At 40.4% G+C, this 26,444-nt stretch overlaps 1 protein-coding gene across 1 annotated transcript in view; it reads right to left on the bottom strand.

The window, feature by feature from the left end:
• The window catches only part of clstn2 (calsyntenin 2), a 53,635-nt gene that overhangs the window by 22,947 nt on the left and 4,244 nt on the right, over positions 1 to 26,444 (bottom strand). The window contains exon 2 of the mRNA XM_037275947.1: positions 9,484 to 9,606. Within this exon, the coding sequence (XP_037131842.1) occupies positions 9,484 to 9,606 (123 nt within the window). The remainder of the gene's footprint in view (positions 1 to 9,483; positions 9,607 to 26,444) is intronic.

The following is a 26,444-nucleotide window of genomic DNA, read 5'->3' as shown; positions in this document are numbered from 1 at the left end:
TAAGAGGTTGCCTGTAAAATCTAGATGGAAATTTTAACAATGTCATTAAGTCCTTTTCCCACTATAGTTTTTTCTTATAGAGTGCCAAGGGGTGTCTTCTCAAGTAGCTTTTATAAGTGTAAGGACAACACATTTGGATTCAATTAAAAAAAAAAAAAATCCACACACAAAAAGACCCAAAGTAAAGTGAAAATAAATATTTTGATATTTAACACATCACAGAGAAGACAACCTTGCCAAATTTGAATGACTAACATGTGACGACGAGGCACTCTAAAGCCGCTCGTCCGCGGAAGATTCAGTTTCAGAAGCTAGCTCGGAGCAAAGTGTATCATTAGCACAAAATGAATATGACATCGCCTCCATGGACAGGAAACCTTGTAACATAATTGAAACAAATTGGTGGAGGAATGAAGCCTTGACTTTTTATTTGGAGTGACAAGTTACTTTCCCAATTAGCGCCTCGCCAGTGGGACACATCCACCTTAATCAGCTTTTAGTAATTTAACAATGTGAACTATCACTTCTAATCAGGATTGTGATTGTGTCACCAGGACTGGCGACAGTGCTGTGATGAAATGACACCGAAGTGATGTTAGAGACAATTAAAAAAAAATATATATATACATCTATATCTACTGCGTAATTGTTTTTTTAACAACGACTGAGGAAGGCAATGTTTTGAAAACAAAGTAAAGTTATTTGAAATGTTTGAGTCGTGGTGCCTCCAATACAAATTGCAATTTCTCTGTACTGCATCGAATTTTTTCCCCCAAGTCTTTCACATGATACTATAGTGCATTTCCATTGATTTTAAGCAAATACTTCAAAAGCTTTAAACTGATGAAGCCTGTGTGTTTCCCAAGCAGAGTATCAGACGGTCTTAAGCTTTGATTCCTTCATTCCCTCAACTAAGCTCACACTCGGCCCACATCTTCGCATTTAATTAATGACAGACTGGCACATCATCTCGCTCCTGACTGTCGAGATACGACCAAACTCCTACTGAACACGCATGCGCATTTTTATCTCGGTTATGAAGGTGACGTGGTTAATTGTCATTTGTTTGCTTGGTATAATCCTGATTAATTTGTGCAAATTTTCAAAGCTTTTTTTTGGTTGTTTTTGTATTAGAGCGTATGTCGCAGTCTCAGATTATCTGTAATTCTATCCGCCTACTCACATAATGAACATTTATTTAAATATCTAGTTTCTTTTGAGCACAACCATCTCCGCTATGTTCTAGCCTCCTTTTTTTTAGGGTGCGAGAAAAAAACTGAAAACAAATGAAGGCTTTCTGCTAAGCCATTCAACTGCAAGCTTAAACAGGATTTTCTCTCTCGTCTCAAGGTTTTCCCGAGGTCATGATGAGGACATTAAGTAGACTGAAGGATAAGAAATTTCAAAAGTTATCTTAGCCGCAGCTCTGTATTTATTTATTTTTTGCCAAAGCCGGACTCGCGCTTTGATCTGTTTATTTCTCGACAGCAAATGAAGTTATAATTAATGACGCTGCCATGCAGCCAACACTTTCAAGACTTCCAAGATTTTCTCTTGCAAAAAAATGATGAATGGTACTGTTAAGGTCTAATGAACACATTTTTGGACCAATTAGTTGAATGATGAAAATGACAGGATTGTGAGCAGCCAATGTATCTATTTTAAAAATGACATATTGCAAGTACTCCTAAAATGTGTATGTGTATATATATATATATATATATATTTTATTTAATTTTTTTTATGCGGAAGGACAGTGCAATGGGTGTCTTGTCAGTGAAAGAGTGAATTGCGGAGAGCAATTCATCAGTCCCAACGGGCTCGCTCACATCATAGGTCACCTCTTAATTGCATTTGGGGAAGTAGTTACACCAACCGCTTGACCTCAGGGTGACAAACTGACACCTTGCACAGATGTGCACATGCCAGCACATTAAGATGCATACTCAGGTTTGCCATTCCTCCAGAATCACCATGATACCACCATAAAATAAAAAGAGGCTGAAGTCTGCTGATATACAAACAGTTAGTGGGGGAAAAAAATAAATAAATTCCAGACCCCCCACTCAACAAATGAAATCAAACTCTAAAGTTCTCCAGTAAAAACAACGTATCATTACTTCCGTGGTTTTGTCCATTCGTGAAGCTGTAATTGTAGAGTGGAGTTCCGTCAAATTATTACTGTACTCTAGTTGCTAACGTTGACTCCAGAGACAACTAACAGGTGTAAGCGGCACTGCACACCTCTTCAATCATCTCGCATTATGTCCTCTCATTTCTTCTCTCGGGATTTTCACTACGATAAGCAAATGATTCACATCTTATCATGTGCGTGCACTCATAGGCACTTCCTTTTAGCGCTGGTTGCTCCCTCCTTTACAGTTAAATGGCTTTTTGAGAAACAGACAGAGTTAAGATGCTAAAGGCACATTTCTGATTATCTCCATTGAAGAAAAAACGTTCCATTTCATAATATGTCTACGTGTGCTCCACCACCGTTTGTGTTCAAATCCATTGCTTCGAAAATCGCATTGCGTGTCAGCCATTAGCAGTGCGATGTCGGCAGGTAATTCTCCTTGACTAATGTTTAGCTTGGGAGCTGATAAAATATGAAAGGTGGCATTTAAGAACCGCTGGAGACTTGATGCATGCAAACGCACACTCTTAATTAAATGTATAAAAGGAGAGCTTCAAGCCATCATGTGACACGGCTGGGTGCTGCCATGCCGCTTTTTTGCATTCAGCCTTTATCAAAAGATACATTTAGAGGCAACATCTGAAGAAGAGCTAATGAGTAAGACACTTTGGGTGTGCTGGTAAGGACAATTTAATAACCAATATGCCATCTTTCATTGATCGCCGCATGCTAGTTAACGGTTGTCATCGTAGACCATCCTCCAACGTCTCACCCATCATTCCCCGTCACGTTTAATCATCGGTGTCAGATGAAGACTTTTATTTTAATAAGGAAAAAAAAACCGTGGCTTTTATTTCTTATGATATTAATGAGAAAGTCAAACAGCTCCTGCGATGCCATTGATTGGAGTTTGTGATAAAATTGGTCAACAGCAAATTTTCCTCAGAGATGGCTTTATTATGCTGCACATCATTTTGATGCTGATTTTTTTTTTTTTTTCCCAGCACATCATGTTTTTGATTTATTGTTTGGCCTATAACGCTTAAATTCTACCATGTGCTGTATTTTTTTAGCTTTTCAAAAAAAAAAAAATCCACCTGTTATTGAACTTAAGCCTGACTCCATAAATACTACGAAATATATTACGATAATAAATATTACACTGTGTTATCATTATCATCAATAGCTGCCGACTGACAAGAGGAAAAACACAGATTCAGTTTCCGCTATTTCCTATTAAAAAAAAAAAAAAAAAAAAAATGTCAATGTGTCATTTTCCAGAGCTGGAAGAGTGTGTGAAAGTATACATCAGTTGGACGTTCAACTCTGTTCTGTTTAGCCTCGCTGCCCTCGTCCATTACTCCGTCAATCATTTGAAATTTCCTTTCTGCCCGCTTTTTTGTATCCACCTTTTTGTTCAAACTCTTGGGCGGTGTGACAAACGTTATTTCACGTGAAATAAATGGACAGTGGAGAAAAAGGTGATTAAATGGCACGCCATGGAAAATGGGGCTGTTGTCTTGGCGTCTCAACCCCCCCCCCCCCCCCCATCAGGGGTCTCTGCAACTCATTCCTACACCCAATTTCCCAAGCGGTTTCCCGTTTCAGACCCTCGCTGCTATCTGTCACCCCGAGGCAGGCAAGCCTTGACTCCTTCACTAAATTACCGCCTAGCGAATGAGACATAAAGTGGGGTAATGTGCTGAAAATTAGCCAATTACAATCATTACACTCCCATAATTGACCCTGGAGACCCTCGTCCGGTAAAATACACTCGGCCTCTTGGGCCGAGCGTGTTAGTGTTTCAGACCAGTAATTAAGTAAAGATTGGACCTGGAGGATAGATTATAATTCATATCATAGCAACACGCCACCAGCTGCCTAGCAACCTTTTTGTAGACCCGGGTCTTTTTTCGTGGTAAGTGGGGGCGAGGGGGAATAGCAGAGGGTATGGAATGTCATTAGGCAAAAAAAATAAAAAATAAAAGAATAAAATGAAGGCCAACCAAAGAACCTGTGCTAAATATGTTTTGCATTAGTTGACCAATTTACAACCTCATACAAAATAGTACCGATATCGTATCTGTACTGATACCAACCTTTTTTTGATAAACAAAACATACCAATACACATACCTTGAAATATATTAATATATATTATATAATTAATTATATATATATATATGAATGGAATAGAATGTCCTTTATTGTCATTTTACAACTTATTCGGATAGCTGCTCCCTTCCTAATGCAAACATACAAAATAAAAAATAAAAAAAAATAAAAAAAATATAAACTCATGCTTCCCTCAACCAATTCCAGCTAAATAAAACACATGCATGCTATGAATTGTAGACTACTTCAATGGACCTTTTGCTCTGTCCTCATTTATCTCGGCTTTCCCTCTCTATCTCTCCATCTCGTTTTCTGGCAAAAGCGATCTTAATCTCAAGGTCTCGCCATCTGAAGCATTACTGTTGGGTTTTTTCACCTTGAAAGGTAACACTAAGACATGAGTCAGAGGGGGAAATGGCCGCGTACTTTCCCCCCCAAAAATTAAATCACCATGTTTTATCATATTGACTCGACCGCTTCTATTCTGACATTGATCGCGTTGTTTGAAATGCGGGTGGCTAACTCTGGATTATCCTGAGAGGGTGACATTTTCCGCTTGCAACGCCCTCTACTGTCGACTGAAACGGACATCGTAGTGCCCGAGGGCTCACGTCACAGCTCACCTGTTTTCCCTGCTGACGTTAGTGTGATGTGCTACAAAGGTTCAAAAGGCAGATTATCCTATTTCATGCTCACATGAACAAGGAAAATGGTACAAGGAAGATATGCAAATTGGCGTCTAATTAGCCTGTCAAGATACAGAGGCCCCATCAAGTCTCTGCGAAACACTGGAGAATTCACAAAACGACTGGATTAGCTTCAGCTACTTTTCACAGCGCAATTCATTAAGCATTTTCAATTTAAGGGGGGAGTTCTTCCAGAATTCATTTTGCGCCAAGAAAAGCACTTTCCCCAGCCAAATCATTTCCGCTTCACCTTCCACTCCACACAATTTTCAAGTGCGAGTACATTTGTGCCCGCTCATCTAGAAAATATTTTATGAAGTCAGGGTTCACGTCGGTGATGTTGAACCTGCCAGAGAGAGGCTTACATTTTCTGTCTCGCCCATCCCCAAGGTGCTTGTTGTTGTTGTTGTTGAGGTCAGAGGCTCTCACGTTCTTTCACATCACAATCATCTAAATATAGACTAGCGTTGAAAGCTTTTTGCTAAGTTAAAAAAAATACAATTCAGGGAAAGAAGGAGCCTAGTTGTGATGCTCCCGATGACTCATCCGTATCTCGGGTGGTGTAAAAATGAGGAGAAGCATAAATCGTGGTTTCCCGTTCGTTGGGCTCCCGCAAACCGTCGTAGTTAGGTTAATGATGCGCGCGATGTGATAGTGAGGCAGTTCGGCGCCGCGTGACATTTCAACAAATGAAGCTCACGTTGTTTGCAGGCAAACACTTGTGGCTCCAGGTTGGAGTCTTTTGTTGTTGTGTGTTATCGCTTGAAAGGACACCAGTGATTCTGTTGACAGCAAACGTAATCCTTCGATTGTACACTGAGAGGATTTAGAATCGTCTTTAAGCTCTTGAATCAATTCATTTGTCAATGGAATGTTGAAATAAGGCATATCACCTCTGAGGTAAATGTGCTTCTCGCTGACATTTCATTGGGGGAGGTTTAAACTCAATTAACATTTAGAGGTAAAATGTTACGGTTTCCCTCAAGTGATTTCATAAAAATTATTTTTTTTACAATCTTATCTCCTGAGTTTTTTTTTTTTTTTTACATACAGTGATTCCGATATAAAACAATAAGTGCAGAGTTAACAAAGTGATAAAAATAATGAGATTCTGTCTGGAAAATTTTGTTTGAACTTTTCTCCTTGTTTCGAAACTCCCTTCGACTTGTGAACTTCCATCTTTTCCTCAAAGGCTTTTGCTGTGCGTTTGTAATGGCGTGCGAGCGTGTGGTCAAAACAGGCCTGCACTCGCAGCGCTGCGGCTGCAAAAGTATCCAGCGGAGACGTTAATGGACCACTACAGACGCCGTGCTGCTTTCATAATGTCACACGAGCCAGCGCCATGTTACAATGCCAAAAAATGAAGTTAGTCTAACCCTTCCTGTCCACTCTGTCTGTAACGGGTTAACAATTCGTATTGCAATCATCTTCTGGAGGTGACCCTGAGGATAAATGATAGTAAATTTGAAGGTGAAAAAGACGCAACAAGCTCTCTGACCACAAGGGGCGATAGACATTATTCAATAATACACGAAACGTGGGCTTGAAACAAATGAAACAAATCAATTTTTGGAGGCCTTAAGATGGAGCTATGATCACAAATGTGATCTAGACAGAAGCTCCAGCTTCCTGCCCTTTGCTTCCAGACTCCCATTATCGCTAATACTTGGTCTCGTCTTTCAGCGGTAGTGAATTCACCTGCGCCGCGCGTAGTGTTTTCCGATCGATTACTTCGGGCTGTCTATTTTTCCGAGACTAGAGCAAGTCTTTCTTTTTGTTGTTGTCTGTCAAAGCGATCAATGAGCAATACTACAGAGTTTTCTGTAGATTTTGAAAGCATAGATACAATCAGACACTGTTCGTTGATGGAATCAAATCTAATTTTTGAGTAGATAAAAAGGTGGTGGTTTTATCTTTATCTACAAATATCCATCACATGTATTTTTATGACACAACACATTTGACCTTTCTGTTTTGGGAGCAATGAAAAGTCACAACAAGATGAGACACTTGATTTCTTTTAATAGACCAAATGCAAAATTAAATCGCAAAATCTCAATAACGGTGGTTAAAAATCACATGGCTAAATTAAAGTATGAATTTTGCTGGCTTCATCAGAAAATGTCAAGCATTTAAATGATAACCCGCACATTGCAATTAATTTTTGTATTTCATCTTTGAGAGGGGGAATAAAAAAACTAAAGTGAGCACATAATCTTGTAACTCGGCTGCGGTTGTGTTCCGAATGAGCCGATTCCCTTCAAACTCATGATTCAGCACACACCTGCCACCATTTAAAGTGCCGCTCATTCAAAAACATTAAAAAAAAACTTCCGTTGAGTTTATGGATCACATAAATAGCCCCAAAAAAAATATAAATGATTTATCTTAGCATCTGTAAAGGGGTGTGTAGACTTTTTATATGGACTGTTTTTTTCATTAGCAAAAAAACCCACACAATTTACAGGAATGCACTTCCTAAAAAACACTTTGATACACTGGGTAACAGTTTTGATGCGGGACAAAAAGAAAAATGGGGACTGGCCCAGAAAATTGCATTCTATGCATGGGAATGCCTGTCCGTGTTTTTTTCTTTTGTGATGATGCTCACACAATTTCGTTATCCATCTGTCTATTCCACATTTTCCTCCCCAGCGCGCTCTTGTTTCTCTCCAGCTGCATCAGTTCCATTCCCTCGCTATGCAGAGGAAATACTGTCGTGCACACCGGCAGGCTATTCTGGTACCATGATGAATGGGGAGAATCTATGCCTGTTGACTGCGCTCCCGAGATAAAGAATGGGCAAAAGGAAACGGACTATTTGCTTCATGGTAACCTCGAGTCCACTGCAACCATCCCTCATACTAATTTGATTGAGAAGGCTTGCTCGATCCTCACACCTTTTGCTCAAAAGGCATAGAGGGGCCGGGCATCACGGAGCAATTCCAATTTATCCCGACACATCATGTTTAAAGGGGGAGGCCACTGTGGGGAGCTTCAATGAAATGTGATGCCGCAGGGGCGGGAAGGACAAGACATGAGTCAAAAAGCAATGAGAAGAAAGAAAGAAAGAAAAGTGCGGAGGGTGTGGATTGGAAGCACAAAAGAAAGGTTGCGCTGACAGAAGGCTGAGAGATGGCAAGTTGGTAACTGTTGTTGTCACTTGCCTCCATGCAATTAATGAGGAAGCAGAAGGACAGGCTACACACCTCTGCAGTAAAACTAAAACCAGGATTGACACCAAGTGCCGCGGAAATTCAAAATCAGATACCGTATTTTCCGGACTATAAGGCGCACCGGACTATAAGGCGCACCTTCAATGAATGGCCCATTTTAAAACTTTGTCCTCATAAAAGGCGCACCATTGATGCATCATGTCAGATTTTTAATCCAAATCAAATCATTCTCCATTTTATCTTTTTTATTTCCACTTCAGACGCAACAAATGACTTTATAATCAAAAAATAATGATCCATTGTCTTTTTGATTCATAGTCTTCAGCGGGCCACTTATAATTGATTTCAATAAGACGCACTGTCGGCTTTTGAGAAAATTTTAGGTTTTTAGGTGCGCCTTATAGTCCGGAAAATACGGTAGTTAAACATGTTATTAGTGGGTCAAAACTATGCATTGCCACAGCTAGGGGGGGGGACCGCCCCCTCCACCCTGAAATAAAAGCATAGCCAGACAGTGAATCCATGAGGAGAAAAGCCCCGAGTGTTAGCATAGCTGTAGACAATTGTTTAAAGAAGATAAATTGTGAAGGAGCTCCAGCATTTTTCTTAAGTCTCCTTGGTAGCTATTGTGAGACTTTCAGTTAGCGCACATTGAGGGAAAGAAATATAGTCAGTCAACAACGATGGCACAGAGCTGCAGCAACTCCTCTCGGGCAAAATAGCTCACCAGAGTTGACCTTTTGCTATTCGCCAAACAAAGCGTTAATCGTGGAGGCGAGGGTGGGCAAGAAAAAAAAAAAAAAATCAAATCAAAGCTCGTTTGCGTCTTGTCTGCTGCTTTCGTCACCTTTTCAACCCTATTGGCTTCTCATTTGCTATTCAGTCGCTAACTTAAGCTGTCTCGTCTAATGTTACTGTAAATTTGACTTTATTGGCTCGGTAAAGCTCGCGAGGAGAATTTTATAAGCGTTTTCACACTCATCAAGGTCATTGGCGTTCCCAAAAAAACCAACAAATATAAAGTTGAATATCCATTTTTCATGGTTGTCAGCGTCGGGATTAATAGAAACCATTTGTCCATAATGAGCAGTTAAGTGCTGACTGCCAGAAAGGCTCTTTGTTTGCCTTGGAGTCTGCGAATAATTTATCAAATTAGAACCGGCCGCTCGCCGTCTCATTCCAGTCACTGTCAGCTCTGCAATAATCGCATGGCTGCCTCTTATAAGACAACCCAATCAACATCTGAAAGCCTCGTCGGCAGATGAGCTTCATAATTATGTTCTTCTGTCATCGTTACATGTTAACTCATTCGAGCTCTGTCACGTTGCCAGGCGGAAAAATTATTCTAATATTCATGTGTGTGTAGCTACCTGCATAGGGAATTGGTGCATCCTTGTCAAGAGCAACAAGCGGAGGGTCCAGAAGCACGGTACCCATGTTTTCCGTGATCACGCCGTGGTAAGAAGCTTCTATCCACGGTTTGTGCTTGTTGACTGTGGAAGAGAGAAAAAAAAAAAAAGATATTAATCTTGCTGTTCCTGTTTAACGTTTTACTTGAATGCACATTTCAATTTAAAGCAAGGCTTGCAAGGATTGTTTTTGTAATTCACATGTTTCTTTCCACTGCACATCATGTCATCTGGACGTCCTGAGTGAATTCAAAAGATTTTGAAATGAGGCAGTTGGAGGGAATGGAAGATGAAGAAAAAAAATTTGCTACGGTTCCATCTTTGTTATTGATCTTGGTGATAGAGGAAACAGTCAAACACAAAACAAGTCCGTTTTTTTTTTAACAAATTTCTTTTGACTAAAACTGCCACATAAAAAAACAATATCCTACTTTTCCAACCACAGAATAGAATGCTCAATATCTCAAACGGAAAAAATCATTATTTATTAAACATGTAGTGTAAAAAAAAAAAATACAAAAAAAATAAAACAATTAAATATGAGACATCACAAAAAAAGTGTCTTTTGACTAACACTGCCACATAAAAAAACAATATCCTACTTTTCTAACCACAGAATAAAATGCTCAATATCTCAAATGGCAAAAGTATTTATTTATTAAACATGGAGTCGTGTAAAAAAATAAAATACAAAAAATACTAATTAAATATGAGACATCACAAAAAAATGCATCGTAGAAAGCATTAAATCCTAATTTTTGCTAATATTTGATGTAGTTGTATATTTGCCGCCACATGAAAACATCACATTATCAGTGAGTGAGATTTGAGCAAGGTCATACAAATAACACAGAGCATTCCTTCAAATATGACCTCCACTCACACGAACAGCACGGCTTAATTAGTTCAGAGATGGCGCCTCGTACTTTAGAAACACTCCTTCGTAAAACCGACATCGGCTAGTCGAGTAAATAAACGCCCCCGGCCACTATTTGAGGAAATACAGCACAGAGCAGACAGCAGCGCCGTCTATTATATTAATAAAACCTTCACAAGATGTTTTCTCGCAAGTGAAAACCTTGTAGCTCACGCATGAGACTCAAAGTCAATGAATATTCTCTCATCGGATCCTTTTAATCCGAGTTCTCGCTTTGGGTGTGGAGAAGAAAGTAAAGCCCTGTGCACACCACACGACTTTAAGTATAGCAGATGATCTGGAGATTAGCGCAGATCACATCACAAATAATTACTGACAGTGTGGATTAAAGTCCCTCCCACTTTCCATCTGCCCAATCCAATAAATACATAGCGGCCTAAAAAAAAAATAGTGTTAATCTCAAGTGTGCAATTGTTTAGTGAGTTCTACATTCCTCACAAAGAAAAGAGTGAGAGTTGACGCTCTCGAACCCAAACATGATATTCTATTCTCTATCTAAAAGATGATTTGAAATACATCTTGCATAACGTCAAGACTTCAAAGTCATCATCTATGCACGAAAAGGTGTTTGTCCTTGACGTTCTTGCTTTTGACTTTATAAAAGCGTCTGACGGCAAACAAAGCCGAACAGAACATCTGCGCTCGTCACAGCGTCGCCGTCCGTGTCCATTATGGAGGTCTAATTTACTTACTGGGACAGTTGAAAATGGACTCCACCAGGCCTGCTTCAAATCTATCATGAAAAGAAGAAGTAACTGGAATCCATAAACAAAATGCTGGCCTGTCTTGTCCAGTCATTGGAGCCATTCTGCTACTTCAATTCACCCCTGAGGCAAACTAGAATATTTGCGTCTGTTAACCCCAAGAATAAAATAATAAAGATAATCCAAACATCTGGTCGTGTGTTGCTACTCCTTCCAAAAATGGAAAAATAGGAGATAGGACATGATAACTTTTCCAGCCATCCATTTATTTTCCCTATCACTTGTTATAATCAGGCTTAACTGTACCTGCATAATAATAATAATAATAATAACAGAAGATGGATGGATAATAATAATAAATAATAATAATACTATTACCGACCACAGCAGTACATTATCCATACAGAGCCGACATTACATCAATACCGAGAGCATGAACGGTGACTTTTAAAGTCTCAATGCTGAAGTGTAAGATGCTTAGGATGAAGAGTGTAATTACGCATATTGACTGCCGCATGTAGTCCTTGGTTAGAAACTGCCGGTGGCTCATTCTCAGGACATTAATTCTTCCCACACGCTCTCTGAGGACGCTTCCTGTCGTTTGCGGTTGAGATTTGTAGGATGTCCTTTTTTTTTTTTTTTTAATTTTGTGTTGTTATTTCTAAACAATGAACTTAAAAGGCTATTACTCTGATCTTGTCCCGTCACAAGTCAAGAAGCCACCCACGTGGAAAGATAATTATTTTCCAGAGCATTTTGATGGGTAGGATATACAGTGAGCAAACCCGTTGTGGTGAATGTGCCCAGTCAGCAGAATTATTGGAAGACAAAAGGCTGAGGGGGGTTAGGCAGCTACAGGAAAAAGTCAACAACGTGGGGGCGGAAAACAACATCCAAAAGCGAGAATTGGGAAAAAAAATCAAACTTACATGGGCGTGATGACACATTTTTTGCAGCTTCGGCATATTTTTCTACCAGCCGTAGATGTACACAACAAATAAATGTGGATTAGGTCGATGTATACATTGAGTAAATTTAACCTTCACGAATGATCTCGACCCCTCCGAGTCACATGGCTACAGAAAAAAATAAACCAAACTGTATTTATCGATTGCTGAGGCTAATCGCTAAACAATACAGTGTGCTAAATGATTGGGATCGTATTATCATTTCAACAAAAAATAATTGACTATTGCTTTACATGTAAATGTGCATGAACTTTTTCAATATCAGTATGATAACGGCATATTTTTTTCTACTTTTGTCATCTCCCTGGAGGCCACAGCGCCCTCAGCATTTGCTTATATTGCATAATGGACAAGCTACAGTAGCTCGGCAAAACAGCCACACAAAAGGATGACGGCAAAGAAGTGAAGTGAAAGTGCAGTGAAGGGAAATGACAATAAAGCGAGATCAGAGAATGGGACAGAAATGAAGATGGCGGCAGGGGTGATCTCCATTAACTGAGAGTAGCTGGCAATGAGAGGAGCTGACATGCATGCTGTGTGAGTGACCGCGTAGAATTAGAAACTGTTCCACTTGAATGACTTGTCACTATCTCTTTTGACTTGGGAGGGGGGCTCAAGGATATTTCAGGGTGTCCACAATATTTTTTATAAACCCCAAAAATCCTTCAGAAAATTCTGATAAAAATTCATTTTATGTTCCCTATAGGAAACGGGTGGAACTGTCGGGAAAAAAATTGTCAGGAAAAAAAAGAATCTTTTTAGAACAGCTTTATAGAATAGTGAAACTTACTGTCGACCACATAGCCATATCCAAATGGCTAAACTGCTAGTATCAAAAGTGAGCACACCCCTTATTGAAAACCACTCACAGGAAATCTCCTGAAATTCCTAATGGTAGATGTAGATTAGGGAGGAATCAAAAATCCCAATTCTGTTCTGAGCTGATAAAGTTATGAAATAATGTACGATGTGCGTTTGCAACACCAGAAGTTGTAATATGAAACCCATCCTGATATGATTACTTCTAAAAGTGCATTGCCAGAAACACATTTTACAAATCTCATCAGATCAGGATGCAATTTGTTGTGCTTCTGTGGGATCTTATTACATTGCAGTCCTTTCTTGATTTGGTTAGGAAACTCTTTGCGCTATTCAAGCATATGTAATTTTCACACAATTCAAAACTATTCCCGTGTGTCAACTAGTAACAAATTTGGTGATTTTTTTTTTTGCGGTTCTGAGGGACTTCTGCAGACTGAGAGACTCTCCGAGAGGGGAGTCGGTATTTATTTTGCAGGTGTCAAGTCTTGGCAGAGGTCGACGCTCTCCGACTGCTCTTTTGGTTCTGCCGAGACTCACTTAAAAGAGCGCATTGTCACATTTGTCCAACGCAACACTCAGTAACCGTCTCAAACGGCTGCTAATCTCCCATTCTGAAAATGAAACATGAAATGCGCAACTTTATCTTTCTTAGTATAGAGATATGTTGGTAAGAGGCATTTGTTAGTGTCTAAATGGAAGTCGCCAGTGTGACAAAAATGCTGTTAGCGGCGTGCATCGCTGAAGAAGCAATCAATGCTTCCATTTAATACACTCAGCATGATACAAGCTTGGGAAAAATGAATGCGCACTTGATTAACTTTGAGCAATTTACAACACATTTGAGTTGGAATTGACTGTTTTCTCCCCCGCAGCTTGAGAGACACACACATGCACACACACACGAGACTGGGCATATGCTCCTATTACAAAGGCATTTCTATCTCTCATTTTTTTGGCTGGCCGCATTGTCGTCATAGCTTCTTTCGAGGGGCCATTATGACTGTCAACCCAAATAAATGTATGAGCACCTCATATGATATACAGTAAAAGCGACAAAACAAACTGACAAATAACCTGTTTTCAAATCAGACCAGTAAAAACTACCGTAATTTTCGGACTATAAGTCGCGGTTTTTTTTCATAGTTTGGGTGGGGGGGCGACTTATACTCAGGAGCGACTTATATACATATATATGGGTTTTTTTCACTTTTTTGGGCATTTTATGGCTGGTGCGACTTATACTCCGGTGCGACTTATAGTCCGAAAATTACGGTAGTCAAATATTGAAAAAATTATATATTATTAAGAGTGAAGACAATTTGCGATTCTAGTAATGACACACGAATTTGATGCACAATTTGTCTTCGCGGGCCGCATAAAATGACGTGGCGGGCCGTATCTGGCCCCCGGGCCTTAAGTTTGATACCTGTGTCCTATATCTTCAAAACCAGGCCTAATTTTTCAATTCGACTTCATTGTAATAAGAAAGTACGTATTGATGCATGTTTATTGAAGATTAGCCCATCCGACTCACAGCTGTGTGATACGCATAGCCCGAGGTTGTATCCAAACCACCGCGCAGGAGCCGGTTAGCAAGCAGCGGCCAACTATTGACTGGCAGAACTAAAAAAAAAAAAAAAAAAAAAAAATGCTTGTTGCTTAGAGTCTAAGCCTTAGACAGTCACATTTGAGCAACAGCCTTGGGCAACTTGCTACTACCAACTATGAATGCATGTTTGGAGTGTGTGTGTGTGTGTGTGTGTGTGGATGCGTGTGGAATTCCCAGCAGCCCGTGAGAGTGACGAAGAGGATGTCTGACAGGTGAAGATAAACTGGAGCAACAGCATGGAGGCTGTAGCGCCTTCAACATAGTCACATGCCAAACGCGGCACAAATGTGGAGTGTGTACGGCATATGCGCGTCTGCATTTATGTATGCAGCCTGCTTAGCTGCGGAGGTGTTTTGCTTCGAAAACCAACCATGTATAATTTTGTTTTATATCATCATAGTCAATGTGAGTGGATGGAATCAAAGAGATAGCAAATCAAGGGCAACGTTATCGCGCTACTATTTCCTCTTGAATGTATTTGCCTTGAAAATTTGAATTCTTCTTCAATTTACCAAATGTTTACATCTAGTTTCAGCCTGGGCTTCATCCTGATAATGAATTAGCATATGAAGTGATTGGAAAGATTCAATTAAGCAGAGCAGCCCAATAAACATGGCTTGGGTTGATGCACCTCTTAAATCTAAGTTCTTTACTCGCTCAATGGAAATGTTCAATGAAAGTTCTTTATGAAGGGTTGAAGATCCGCCTCCACACTTGAAGGCTTATTTGTGAGTCAATGAAGTCAAAATCATTTGAAACTTCCACTTATATGCATAGAAAGGTTTTTATAGAAATAAATTCACAAAAATTATTATAAAAAAAGGTACATTCAAAATATGAATTACAATGAATCAAACATATTAGAGACAATGAAAATATTGTATTTTAATAGTCATGGATAATTCAATCATTTGCTTTGGTGGAGGTTGATTTACAAAAAATATGAACTATGAAACAAGTTTTTATTTTATTTGCACAGAAACTGAGCGGCATGGCTCTAGTTAAAAAAAAAAGAAAAAGATTCAAAGGTGCATTTCCCGGTTGGATGACTGGAAAGGCAAGGTTGAGAAAGTGCTACCGAAAGATCTATGAGCTGTCACTAACACTAATCAGGCTTCACACAGAAGCATTCATCTAATTCGGAGTAGCACGAGAAGTGGACATGACCAGCATCTTACCAGCCAACTAAGCATGGCGACAATCGTAACAGATTGGATTCAAGCAGCCATCCATTTTCTAGCGTGCTTTTCCTCAATAGGTGAGACGATCCAAGCCGCCTTTGAGCGAGAAATGTGTTACGCCGTGTGCTGGTCACAGGGCAATTGTCAGAAAGCTTATAACTAACATCCATTCTAATTTCCGTTATGAAATTTTGAATTGAACGTTTATTTTTACAATCGCCATCTACACATCAAATCTCTACAATCTCTGCAGCCTTGTGCTTTGGACACACATTGTCCATGTGACTTTGTCAAACTTGGTCATCTTGCATTTGAAAGAATACGCCACTAGAATAAATGGGTACATAGGAGGAAAGGTGGGGGTCAAAGTAATCAAGGGAGCAGAAAAGTCTGAAAGTACCATTACTCATAATGCCAAATACACCAAGCAAAGACAAATTACTCCTATCCAATGGCACCTCTCACATCAGAAACAATTAGGTGGATCGGAAAAAACCCTCATCCAGCCAATGATTTGATTATTGTAATAATAATAATAATAATAATAATAATAGTAAAGGGATACGCGGTATGGAAAATGGATGGATGGATAATAATAATGATGATGATAATAAATAATAGATGATTTGCATTACAAGCACGGTCATGGTTTAAATTTAACTTTTGTTTCAAGTCACCAATGAAATAATACACTCAAGGTCAGTAACAACCTTGAACCAACCTTTTTCCCAGACTACACTTATTTTTTATGAACTTTGTAAAAAGGTGTTTTGAGACCGCCATGTTGGCAGGGTAGGGGCAGGAAAGTGCCAAAAACCCTAAAAAAGAAAACAAAACAGAGTACAAGCCAAGTTGAACCCGGAGGACCTTTTCAAAAAAAATGTTGGTAGCTTCACGGAAGCTGATTATCTCTGCCTCGGGCTACACGGTCTCCAAGGCGAGGTAGATTGCATTAGGATGAGCAGCTCCTTCTGATGGGACTGACTTGACCATGTGAAGGAAAACATAATGGGAATTACAATTCGTAACATTGCCTAAAGCAGGCCTCCGTTCAGGGAATGTTCCATCGCTTGTCCTTTTCAAACATAAGCCACCCAAGAGGGACATAACCGTGTCTAAAGTACACGTATCGCATAGCAGATAATGCTTGCCCTATTAACATAATTAGGTGTGTGGAGACTTCAGCACTAGTCAACTTTAAAGCTCAGTCCTTTATACACACACACGGGACAATGAGTCAGGATTTTAATCAGGTCATTTGCCAGGGAAACATAAAACCGGAACAAAAATACAGTCGACATATTTTTTAGATGACCAACTGACGCTCAACACAGAGTGGCTAACTGTTTAGCAATTTAGCAGCTAGCCAACTCTACGTTCTCATTCAGGCCTTTTATAGAGACACACATGTTCAATTTTTGTTTCCAGTCTTATTTAAGACTACATTTTAGCTTACAGCACAATATTGGCGTTTGATAATCGGACCGAGATTCCAGGTATTAGTCTCTGACAAAACATTTGGAAAAAATGTTAGAGACGATGTCAGTCACAGCGGTCCCGGTGGTCACAAGACACATTTACACAGCGATTGCTAGATTTGATTGTCGAATTCGATTGCTGGATCGTTTCCCACGTCGATTAACTGCTCAGAGTGACAACCTTGGAAGACAGGTAACAATTCCCAGCGGCAAGGAATTAAAGGAAACCGAGACGTTAGCACGTTAACATGAGCAGCTTGAGTGAAAACGAGAGACATAGTAACGCTGGAGGGCAAGCAAGAGTTAAGTAATGTTTGATAGTCTTCTTGACAGTGAAATTTACAAGTGGGTCTGAAACGATCGTTATTAAATATATTGAGAGGAGAAGACAAACATCACAGAACTGACTATTCTTCACTGGATTTTATTTGATGATACTTTTACGCTACCCTAAAGTTGGAGAGTCAATTAAATCTTTATGTCTCGTCGTCCCATCATTTTAACAAGGCCCTCATTCTTGCACTCATCCGCCACTTTCAGCCCACTCCAATGCTCAAGCGTCGTTATCATCTATCATTTTTCTAGTCCCAACGACACAGCGTGGTGTCTGGACTCATTATCCAGCAATGATACGTTTACATTAGTCCAGGGTGAATCTCGATGAGGAATAGTTAAGATATTTCTCTTCTATTTGATCATTCGTAGAATACATAGTACAGCATATCCGAGAAAGAAAAATTAATTACAGTCGATATCTTTAATCATGCGCCATCACGCACGACACCATTGAAATAAAATAGATAAATAGCCTTCAGCCAGAATGGAAAAGAGCCGAAAGTAAAAAAAACTCAACATGAGAAGCTGACGAGGGAAAACGAAGCGCTTAAACGTGGATGAGGAATTAGCTTCATTAGAAACCGACTTTGGTGGTCCAATGTGTTCCATTCCGTTAGAGGGAGACCACCCAGCATAAAACGGCTCGGAGGAGGGTGCCAGTGTGATGAGATCAAACGGTAATTGTCATTATTTCCGGTTCAAACCCCTTTGGCTGGCACCTCCCATGCTCCACCTGTTCTTCACCCAGTACATTTTCCCTGCCGTTTGGCTCCTGATTAGAATTTGGACAGGGAGCTGTGAGCAGGCTACACGGATGAGGTTTGCACTGGGTGATTTGTCCTCGCTACCCTTGCAGCCAGCCTGAGGCTTTAAACAGTATTTTCCAGTCCAGTCAGGCTTGGCAAAAGACCGGAAAACTTGGAATGTGCAATTTACATCCAAAGTATCGACTTTTAGCTATCGCTGAGTCGTTTGGAGTAGAGTATGAAATAAAACTGACCGTGGAGGGCGGGGTTTGTGTTACTAACAAGACCGCAAGTTGATTTTTTTTTTTTTCCTTCCTGCTTTCATGAATTGATTGATTTGTGTCCAAAAACAAGAATACAGGGGACATTAGGAACATTTGATTTTTGAAACTGTTCCCATAAAATTGGAAGCATTCAATTGTTCACTTAGAAATTGACGTCAATGGCACTGATTGAGTTAAGAAGGATGTGGAAGATTTTCACCGTATTAATCATCAGAAATGAAACAAGGTCCTCTTTTTTTTTTTTTCTCCCAAAAGCAATTTATGAAGTGGAAATTTCTGTCCGCTTCAGTACTTCTATCCAGATTTGTTCTGGTCTAACAAGACGGCACCTGTTCCACCACTCAAATCAGCAAGAGATGTTGAAGGCTTGTCAAAGTTCATTGCACAGAGAAGTGGAAAAATATGGCAAAACACCAGGCTTTCAAAAGGCTGACTCATACTTTGCAATTCCTAAAAAAAAACTTGACCCTAAGCTTTGAATAGATCTACTTATTAAAATTTTAAACAAAAGCTCAGATTGAAGCCTTAAATGCATCTATTTTTCTTTTTTGTGTGAGGCCTGAAATCAGCACACTGTACCTTATTACCTAAAGCTCAACTAATGCATTCATTTTATTTGTCTACCTGCATTGCTCCACCAATTGTGTTCCAATACGTGTTGCTTCTAAACCTAAACAGACACAATACCGTATTTTCCCGACTATAAGGCGCACCTAAAAACCTCAAATTTTCTCAAAAGCCGACAGTGCGCCTTATAGTCCGGTGCGCCTTATATATGGACCAACTTCCTAAATTTAAACTGGCCCAAAGCATTGTCATGAAATCAATCATAAGTGGCCCGCTGAAGACTATGAATCATGAATCAAAAAGACTATGGATCATTATTTTGTGCACCTTATATAAGGACAAAGTTTTAAAATGGGCCATTCAGTGAAGGTGCGCCTTATAGCCCGGAAAATACGGTAGGTTGATTTTTCAAACTTTACCCAAGTCAGTCCAAGAAACAAATCTTACACAAATTGAAGGAAAAATAAGGTGACAGGAGAAGACATCAAATATTTTGTTGTCTGTTTGATAGATTACCATCTGTCCATTATTGCCTCAGCATGATTCTTCAATCAGACACAACCATAGATCTTTGGAGAGAAATCTCCCTCCCTAATAGTGTAAGGGGCAGGCAGGGGCTAAAGCAAACCGATCCAAAATCTAATTTAACTCTCAAACAGTAGAATGTGTACATCAGATTACCATCAAATTGAATTTCCTTTCCCCATTTCCCAAGTGGCCTGTTTTCTATAGCCGCAGCCAAACATCTCTCAGTCTTTGTGTTTGCTTTGCTATCACAAGACATCACTTGGTCACTTTGTCCGTCACTCCAATGGTTCCCATCTATGCTTTTGTTCCGCTCAATAATACCACCACATCGTCGGTTTTTAGTACGTAATTATCTACCAACAAACTCTGCCAAGGATATTCTGAAGGTCTTTTTTAATTTGACTATGTGACTGCAGGATTTTGGACTTTTCGGGTTTTGCGAGCGAACCGTGGTGGTAGAATGTGTCCCTGGACGCATCTTATGCATCTGGAGCTGCAAACACAGAAGCACTTCTGACTATGTTGGCTGGGTTTTAACAGGATGTTTGCCAGTGGGCACATTTTGGGACTGCCTCGGCATATCAACTAAGCAAAGCTCCCCCGGTCCATGCATTCATTTTCTGCTCCTTACCTGGCAAGTGGCTGAGCTAATATAATACAGGTGTCACTCCTCCAGCGACTCTTACGGGGTCATCAAGTGTTCCCGGGCAAATATGGACCCCCTGCAGAGCCATTTCATTCTACTCAGACAAGTGTGAGTCTGAGTTTGACATTTCCAAAGGGAGGCACTCGGAAGGAAGCCATCCTAATTGAATGCCTCCGAGATGTCATATGGGCTGAACGTGAAGTAGCAGCTCCACTATAAGTTAGCTTGCCTTTAAGGTTAAATATCAGCCGAATGAATCTCTGTGGCAGTTCTCGTTTTTTTTGTTAGCAAAGCCGTGTGACCAAAACGTGCCGTTTTACCGCCAATTTGCATTGATCGTCTCGTGGAAAGTTTAAGTGGCTGTTGATACTTACTAATCGCAGTAATCATTTCAAATTGAAATAGTGGCTCAGCAATTCAGGAAACAAAAGCACAGAATCCTGAGTCTCTCCAGTTTGGGCCATTTACCGTATTTTCCGCACTATAAGGCGCACCGGATTATAAGGCGCACCTTCAATGAACGGCCCATTTTAAAACTTTGTCCATATATAAGGCGCACCGGATTATAAGGCGCACTTTCAATGAATGGCCCGTTTTAAAACTTTGTCCATATATAAGATATATACATTTGGCCCGCGGGCCGGACTTTGTACACGCCTGCTGTAGTGGCTCAATATTGGTCCATATATAAGGCGCACCTGATTATAAGGCGCACGGTCGGCTTTTGAGAAAAATTGGAGGTTTTTAGGTGCGCCTTATAGTGCGTAAAATACGGTAATACCCAATGTGTTTCATCTAGCTGCTATGATGTGTCTGCTGTTTATTGATCCTTGTATTCAGCATGTGTCTTTCTGCATTAATGGCTCGAAATGCAGAAGATCAACATCGGCTTCTCATCGGGTAGTGTTCATTGTCTTTGGCAAAACCATGAAAAAGATTGATTTGATCAAACACTTGGCCAGCAGTAACCGACTGGAAATCGATTCAAGTGTGTGCACATTCATATTCACCTACTGCGTAAATGGGCTCTGTTCAGCCCCGGCCGGCAGAGCGTTCCGTTGGGAGGATGAGCATCTCCTGATAAATTGCAACTGAATTCCAAATTGGTATCGTGAAGCTAGTTGGCTTGACTTTAAAAAAATGTACACTGCACAAATGTACTCAATGTACATGTGTATCCTGTATGGCTGCGCATTTGAACAAAATACATTATTTTTTGGATTTAATACACTGGAAAATAAATAAATAGAGCTCGAAGCCTTTTTTTTAAACAATATATTTATTGGATAATTGTTAAACGGCAAATTTTTGCTCCTGCGTCAGGACATTTATCCTGACAAACACTAACTTAAATAAAGTACGTATATCTCCAGGCGCCACTGTTTTTTTTTTCTTTCAGAAAAGACTACAAAGACCATGTTTCATAATTATTATAGTGCGAATTTTTGTTTACATTGCGGAGGCGGCGGCAAGAGTAAATTTCTCTCCAAGATGAATAAATCTCTTTTTCTTTCTTTGGGGATGTAGTTAAAAGGATTCTTCTGAAAAGGTAACATCTAAACAACTAGGCTTTGTTTTCAAAGACGGAGAGGCTGCAGCCGTATGCGCTGGCTGCTTTACAATGCCAGCGACACAAATATATCACATGACTCCTTGGCGCTACTAAAAAGATTATTAATCCAGTCCGATATGAAGAGAGAATTGTTTTACAAAGGACAGGGGAAATGTGTCACCTAAAATACAATGTCAACTCCAAAGGGCTCTTGTATGTGTATGAATGTGCTTCAATGTGCTCTGTCAAAGGTTTTGCATCAAGTGGTGGAGCTTATTTATCGGCGGATGTCTGGCCATGAAGCTCATCAGACTTCCGAGTTGGTCTAATGGCTGAATAATTGTCCCAGTCTTGGCTGCAGTGTGATAAGGCTCTATCGAGGGCCCTGAGTCATCTTCCAGGCGGAGAGCGATGGAAGCTAATGCAATAGGGAGAGCGGGCAAATTTCATTAGAGCTAATAAAAATAGATTCATAAGTAAGGTTGAAAATAGCAAGAAAGGAGGGGGGGGGGGTGCTTATTGCCCTGAAGAATGGCTTCCATCGTCTGACCTTTTTGATGCAGATTAAGAAAATCGTGTGAGAAATGTTCTCATCCATAATGTTTACTAATGCAGACCAATACCGATTTAGGTCCGTTTGTGGGTCAAACTATCGGCATTCAAACCACTGATGTGACTGATCTGTGTAATTTGGTTCTTTTCGTAACGCCGTGGCCAGGGGAGGCATTGGCCTAGATAGGGAAGGTGTGTACAAGTAAAGCTGCATAGCTCAGTGAAAGTAAAAATGGAGCACTGGTTTCCGAGGGAAAATGATTTAAATTTTAATGAAGACAGAAAGTCTACTCGGCTCAAATGAATGTTGTTGCGCAACATGTTCAAGGAGCTACTTGAAAACTTCACACATTGAGGAAACGAGGGGAGGAGCGGAGATTCAACGAGGGGACACAATTGCGTCGTCGCCGTGTCGTCTAGCATGTTGACTCATTCACCGGTTAATATCTTTGACGTCTCTAACCGTCCATGGCACTGAATGAGTCAATCGCAAATGAGTAAGCCTCCCTTATTCAACGGAGCCATTATGGTGATTCTTGGCAATAGCTGCTGATGAAAATACGTCAATCTTTAATTATAAGCTGAAATATGTACAAAAAAAATTCTGTTGAAAAAAAAAAAATGAACAACTGCTGGTTTGTGGCAAAACTCCTGGACTGACAACCCAGTCTTACAATTTTCATTCAGTGACAGCAATAAGTAGTGACACTGGTTTGAGCTCCAGTCTTGACAGACACACCACAGCGGGGAATTATTAATCATTTAGAACTCTCGAGCACCACACTGTGCAGTCGAGCAGCACACACACAACACTACCGGTTGATTCCGATGAGCGTACACGTCCAAAAACATTCATTACGAAACGCTACAGGTAAGCTGAACGAGGTCAAAATGACACTCAAGTCAAGATAAAGAATCGCTGGAGGTGAAAGAAAAACAGATGGAGATACAAAGTGACATCTGTCATTTAAGGCCGCTTTAATGAGATGCCAACACCATGACAAATATAACCCGCGGGCGGCTCTTGGGACTAAAAATAAATACAAACGTCCCACAAGGAAAACAAAATGCTGTGTAGATCGTTTCAAGAATGTGTGGTGAATTGACTTTTTCGAATAGTATAAGAAGTAAACAGTTTTAGCTGATGATTGTGCTGATAACAGCTAATGCGCAAAATGGCCGACAAATGATTTAAATCCCGTTTGATCCATTTCAACACTTGATATTTTGACCGTGTTGCGTTTCCTATTCCATTTTTATTATGTGTATACTATTAATTCTACACAACTTGACATATTTCTGTCAATTCAAACACTGTTTCAGTGTTTACATCATTTTTCCCGTCATGACCTCTATTGTAAATTTGTTGACTGTGGCATGTAAATGTGAGGCTGGCAGCCTGGAAATAGCGTCAGCTTCCACCTCAGGTGTGCCCAGACCTGCCTACTGTGACATTTCCTGCCTACCGGCACATAATCATGATAAATCGCTTTGGACCACCGGCTGCTCACATCGCCAGGCAATGAGTGGCAATGCAATAGAAACATCACCACACCACAAATATTTGTTTTATTCTTTTCTTATCTCAGTCCACACTGTCCTGTCCTCGACCCAGATATGATGATGATTCTTCTCTCTCTGTGGTTCGTCCTTGCCCCCCCCACCCCCACCCTTGCAGATTCAGGGCAGGTACTAAAGGAAGTTGGACTGGAGGGTGCATGATAAACCATAGTTGCAGAGAATTGCCAAGACATTTTAATCTGGTGCAGGGAGCAGTTGTGGTGGTGTGTGTGGGTAAGGTCCATCACACTTCAGTGAAGCGTAATTCCAAAGCGGGATTAATGCCCAACTCCAGCGTTGCCAGTGTGCTTTCCTCAAAAACATGGATTAAGGAAGCAACATGGAAATTCTACACAAACTATTCCAGCTATAATGTGATAAAAATTTAAACCATTTTTGCCACCTTTTTTTTACTTTGATGGCTTCAGCATAGAAAAGATTCTTGCCTCCTAAACAATTACCAGCATTTTCTCCCCAATGTTCTCCTCGAGACAACTATCTAAATAAAGACATGCTGCTCGGGAGGTCTAAACTGAAGCTCTTTAAATAATGTATCACTTTTCACTCTTTGAGCATTGCGACTACGAGCGGTCCAAGCGTAACGAGATGAGAGCAGATCAAGGTCGAGGGAGGTTAACAAAATAAGTAAGTTGGCCACAGCGGCCACTGATCTTTTGCCGAGGAGCCGTCTTGGCACATTCACCCGCAGCTGATCCCCATTACTGGGAAGGACAGCGGCTTTATTACAGAAGCCGAGGAGCTCCTTAGCGGAATGCGTGTGGGTGGGTAGGTGGCTGGCTGAGTGTAATTGTGCAGGAGGGAACTCGGGAAGAAAGCAGGTGCCGGGGCCAAAGGCAACAGAGAACCAATAGATTGAGACAGGAAAATTGATTTAAAAAAAAAAAGATGTGTGATTTGGTTGGTTTCTGCCAACAGTGTGCATCTCAAAGTAATACCGTTTTTTTCCATGTATAATGCGCAAAATGTAACAAATTTATTGTCCTAAAATCTGGGGTGCGCATTATACATGGGTACAATTTTTTTATTTTTTTTTTTTTGACACATCAGCTATATAAAGAGCGAGAGTTCAGTTCTCTACCTAAATGCGTATTACAGGTAATATTTTATTTCACAACACTTTGCCTTGTTCCTTTCTTCTCTGCTGTTCACTTCAAACACGCTCCATACGAACACAATGCTCTCGTATCAGACGCTTGCTCGATCACCTGCTCGTTTGCTGTCACAATGTACCCTACACAAATCCGAAACATTTCTTCGCTATCGAGTTTGCTAGCGCATGCGCAGTGATACTGACCGGCAGCATAACAACCGGTTGTTCCCAAAGATCTTTTTAGTAGGAGTCAAAATTTGGGTGCGTATTATACATGGGTACAGGCTTTTTTCCAGCATCGACATGCCATTTTTAGGGTGCGTATTATACATGGGGGCGCATTATACATGGAAAAAAACGGTAATAATTTTTTAAAACACGCTGAAGCAACATGCAAATGCTGAGGCTATTTTAGTCGAGCTAAAAAAATGGTTGAAAACCAGAATTCTGAGAAAGATAAGGAAAATAATCTGGCTCCCAAAGCAATCGCCATCCTTTCAGTCAATCACATCATAACTTCACCAATTGTGCGCTTGACTCAGACTAAAATGATGTTTCACTTTCGATTGATTCGCAATAATGAGCTGGAAAAGCCAGGGTGAGCCTCCATTATTGGCACCGAAAGCAATGCTGACTCTGCAAAAAAACAGCCGTTGCCTTTTCTGCTGACAGAGATCTAATAGCCAAAGCTGTGGACCGTGACTAATATGATACCCAAAAAAAATGTCATTGCACCAGAGTAAGTAAAAATTAAAAGCAATCTGTTACAACAATGACTTGATGGGGGGGGGGGGAACTTGCCCCGGGAGTTGGAGTCGGTACATTTATTTACTCTTTTGACTGCGTTAATAAAGTGCGAGTAGCAGAAGAGGAAGCACAAACTAATCAGAGAGGCGAACAGCGTCCGCAAAAGAACGACCCAACGACAACCCGAGTGACCTGAGCGTCTCAAATATTTGCACATCCACTACGCGGCTGCCACAAGATCAGAGTCATTGAGGTGATGGAGAGAAGAAAGTGGGAAAAACAGAGATAACTCTTTTTGACTGATGACTCCGAAGAAATTAGAGGCCTCCTTGCGGAGGACATGCTTTCATTTTTCCTGGCTGCTCTAATCTTTTTTTTCCTGCGCTTCAAATGCGACCGCTGCAGGCACCCAGGTGTGTGTGTGTTGCTAAAGTGAGAACAAAACCACACGTGACGACCACATTGACAAATGGTTCCAAATAATATTTTGTTGCACAAGTGATTTGTATTTGCTTGACTGGTGACATCATCTCACCTCACTTCCCTGAAAGCTTCCCACAAAGCCGCGCTTGTGAAACATTCCCGGGCATCAAA

This window comes from Syngnathus acus, chromosome 17 (assembly GCF_901709675.1).
Source record: "Syngnathus acus chromosome 17, fSynAcu1.2, whole genome shotgun sequence".
Classification (NCBI taxonomy): domain Eukaryota; kingdom Metazoa; phylum Chordata; class Actinopteri; order Syngnathiformes; family Syngnathidae; genus Syngnathus; species Syngnathus acus.
The sequence above is the reverse complement of the archived record's forward strand: the minus strand, read 5'-3'. Positions and strand labels throughout refer to the sequence as shown.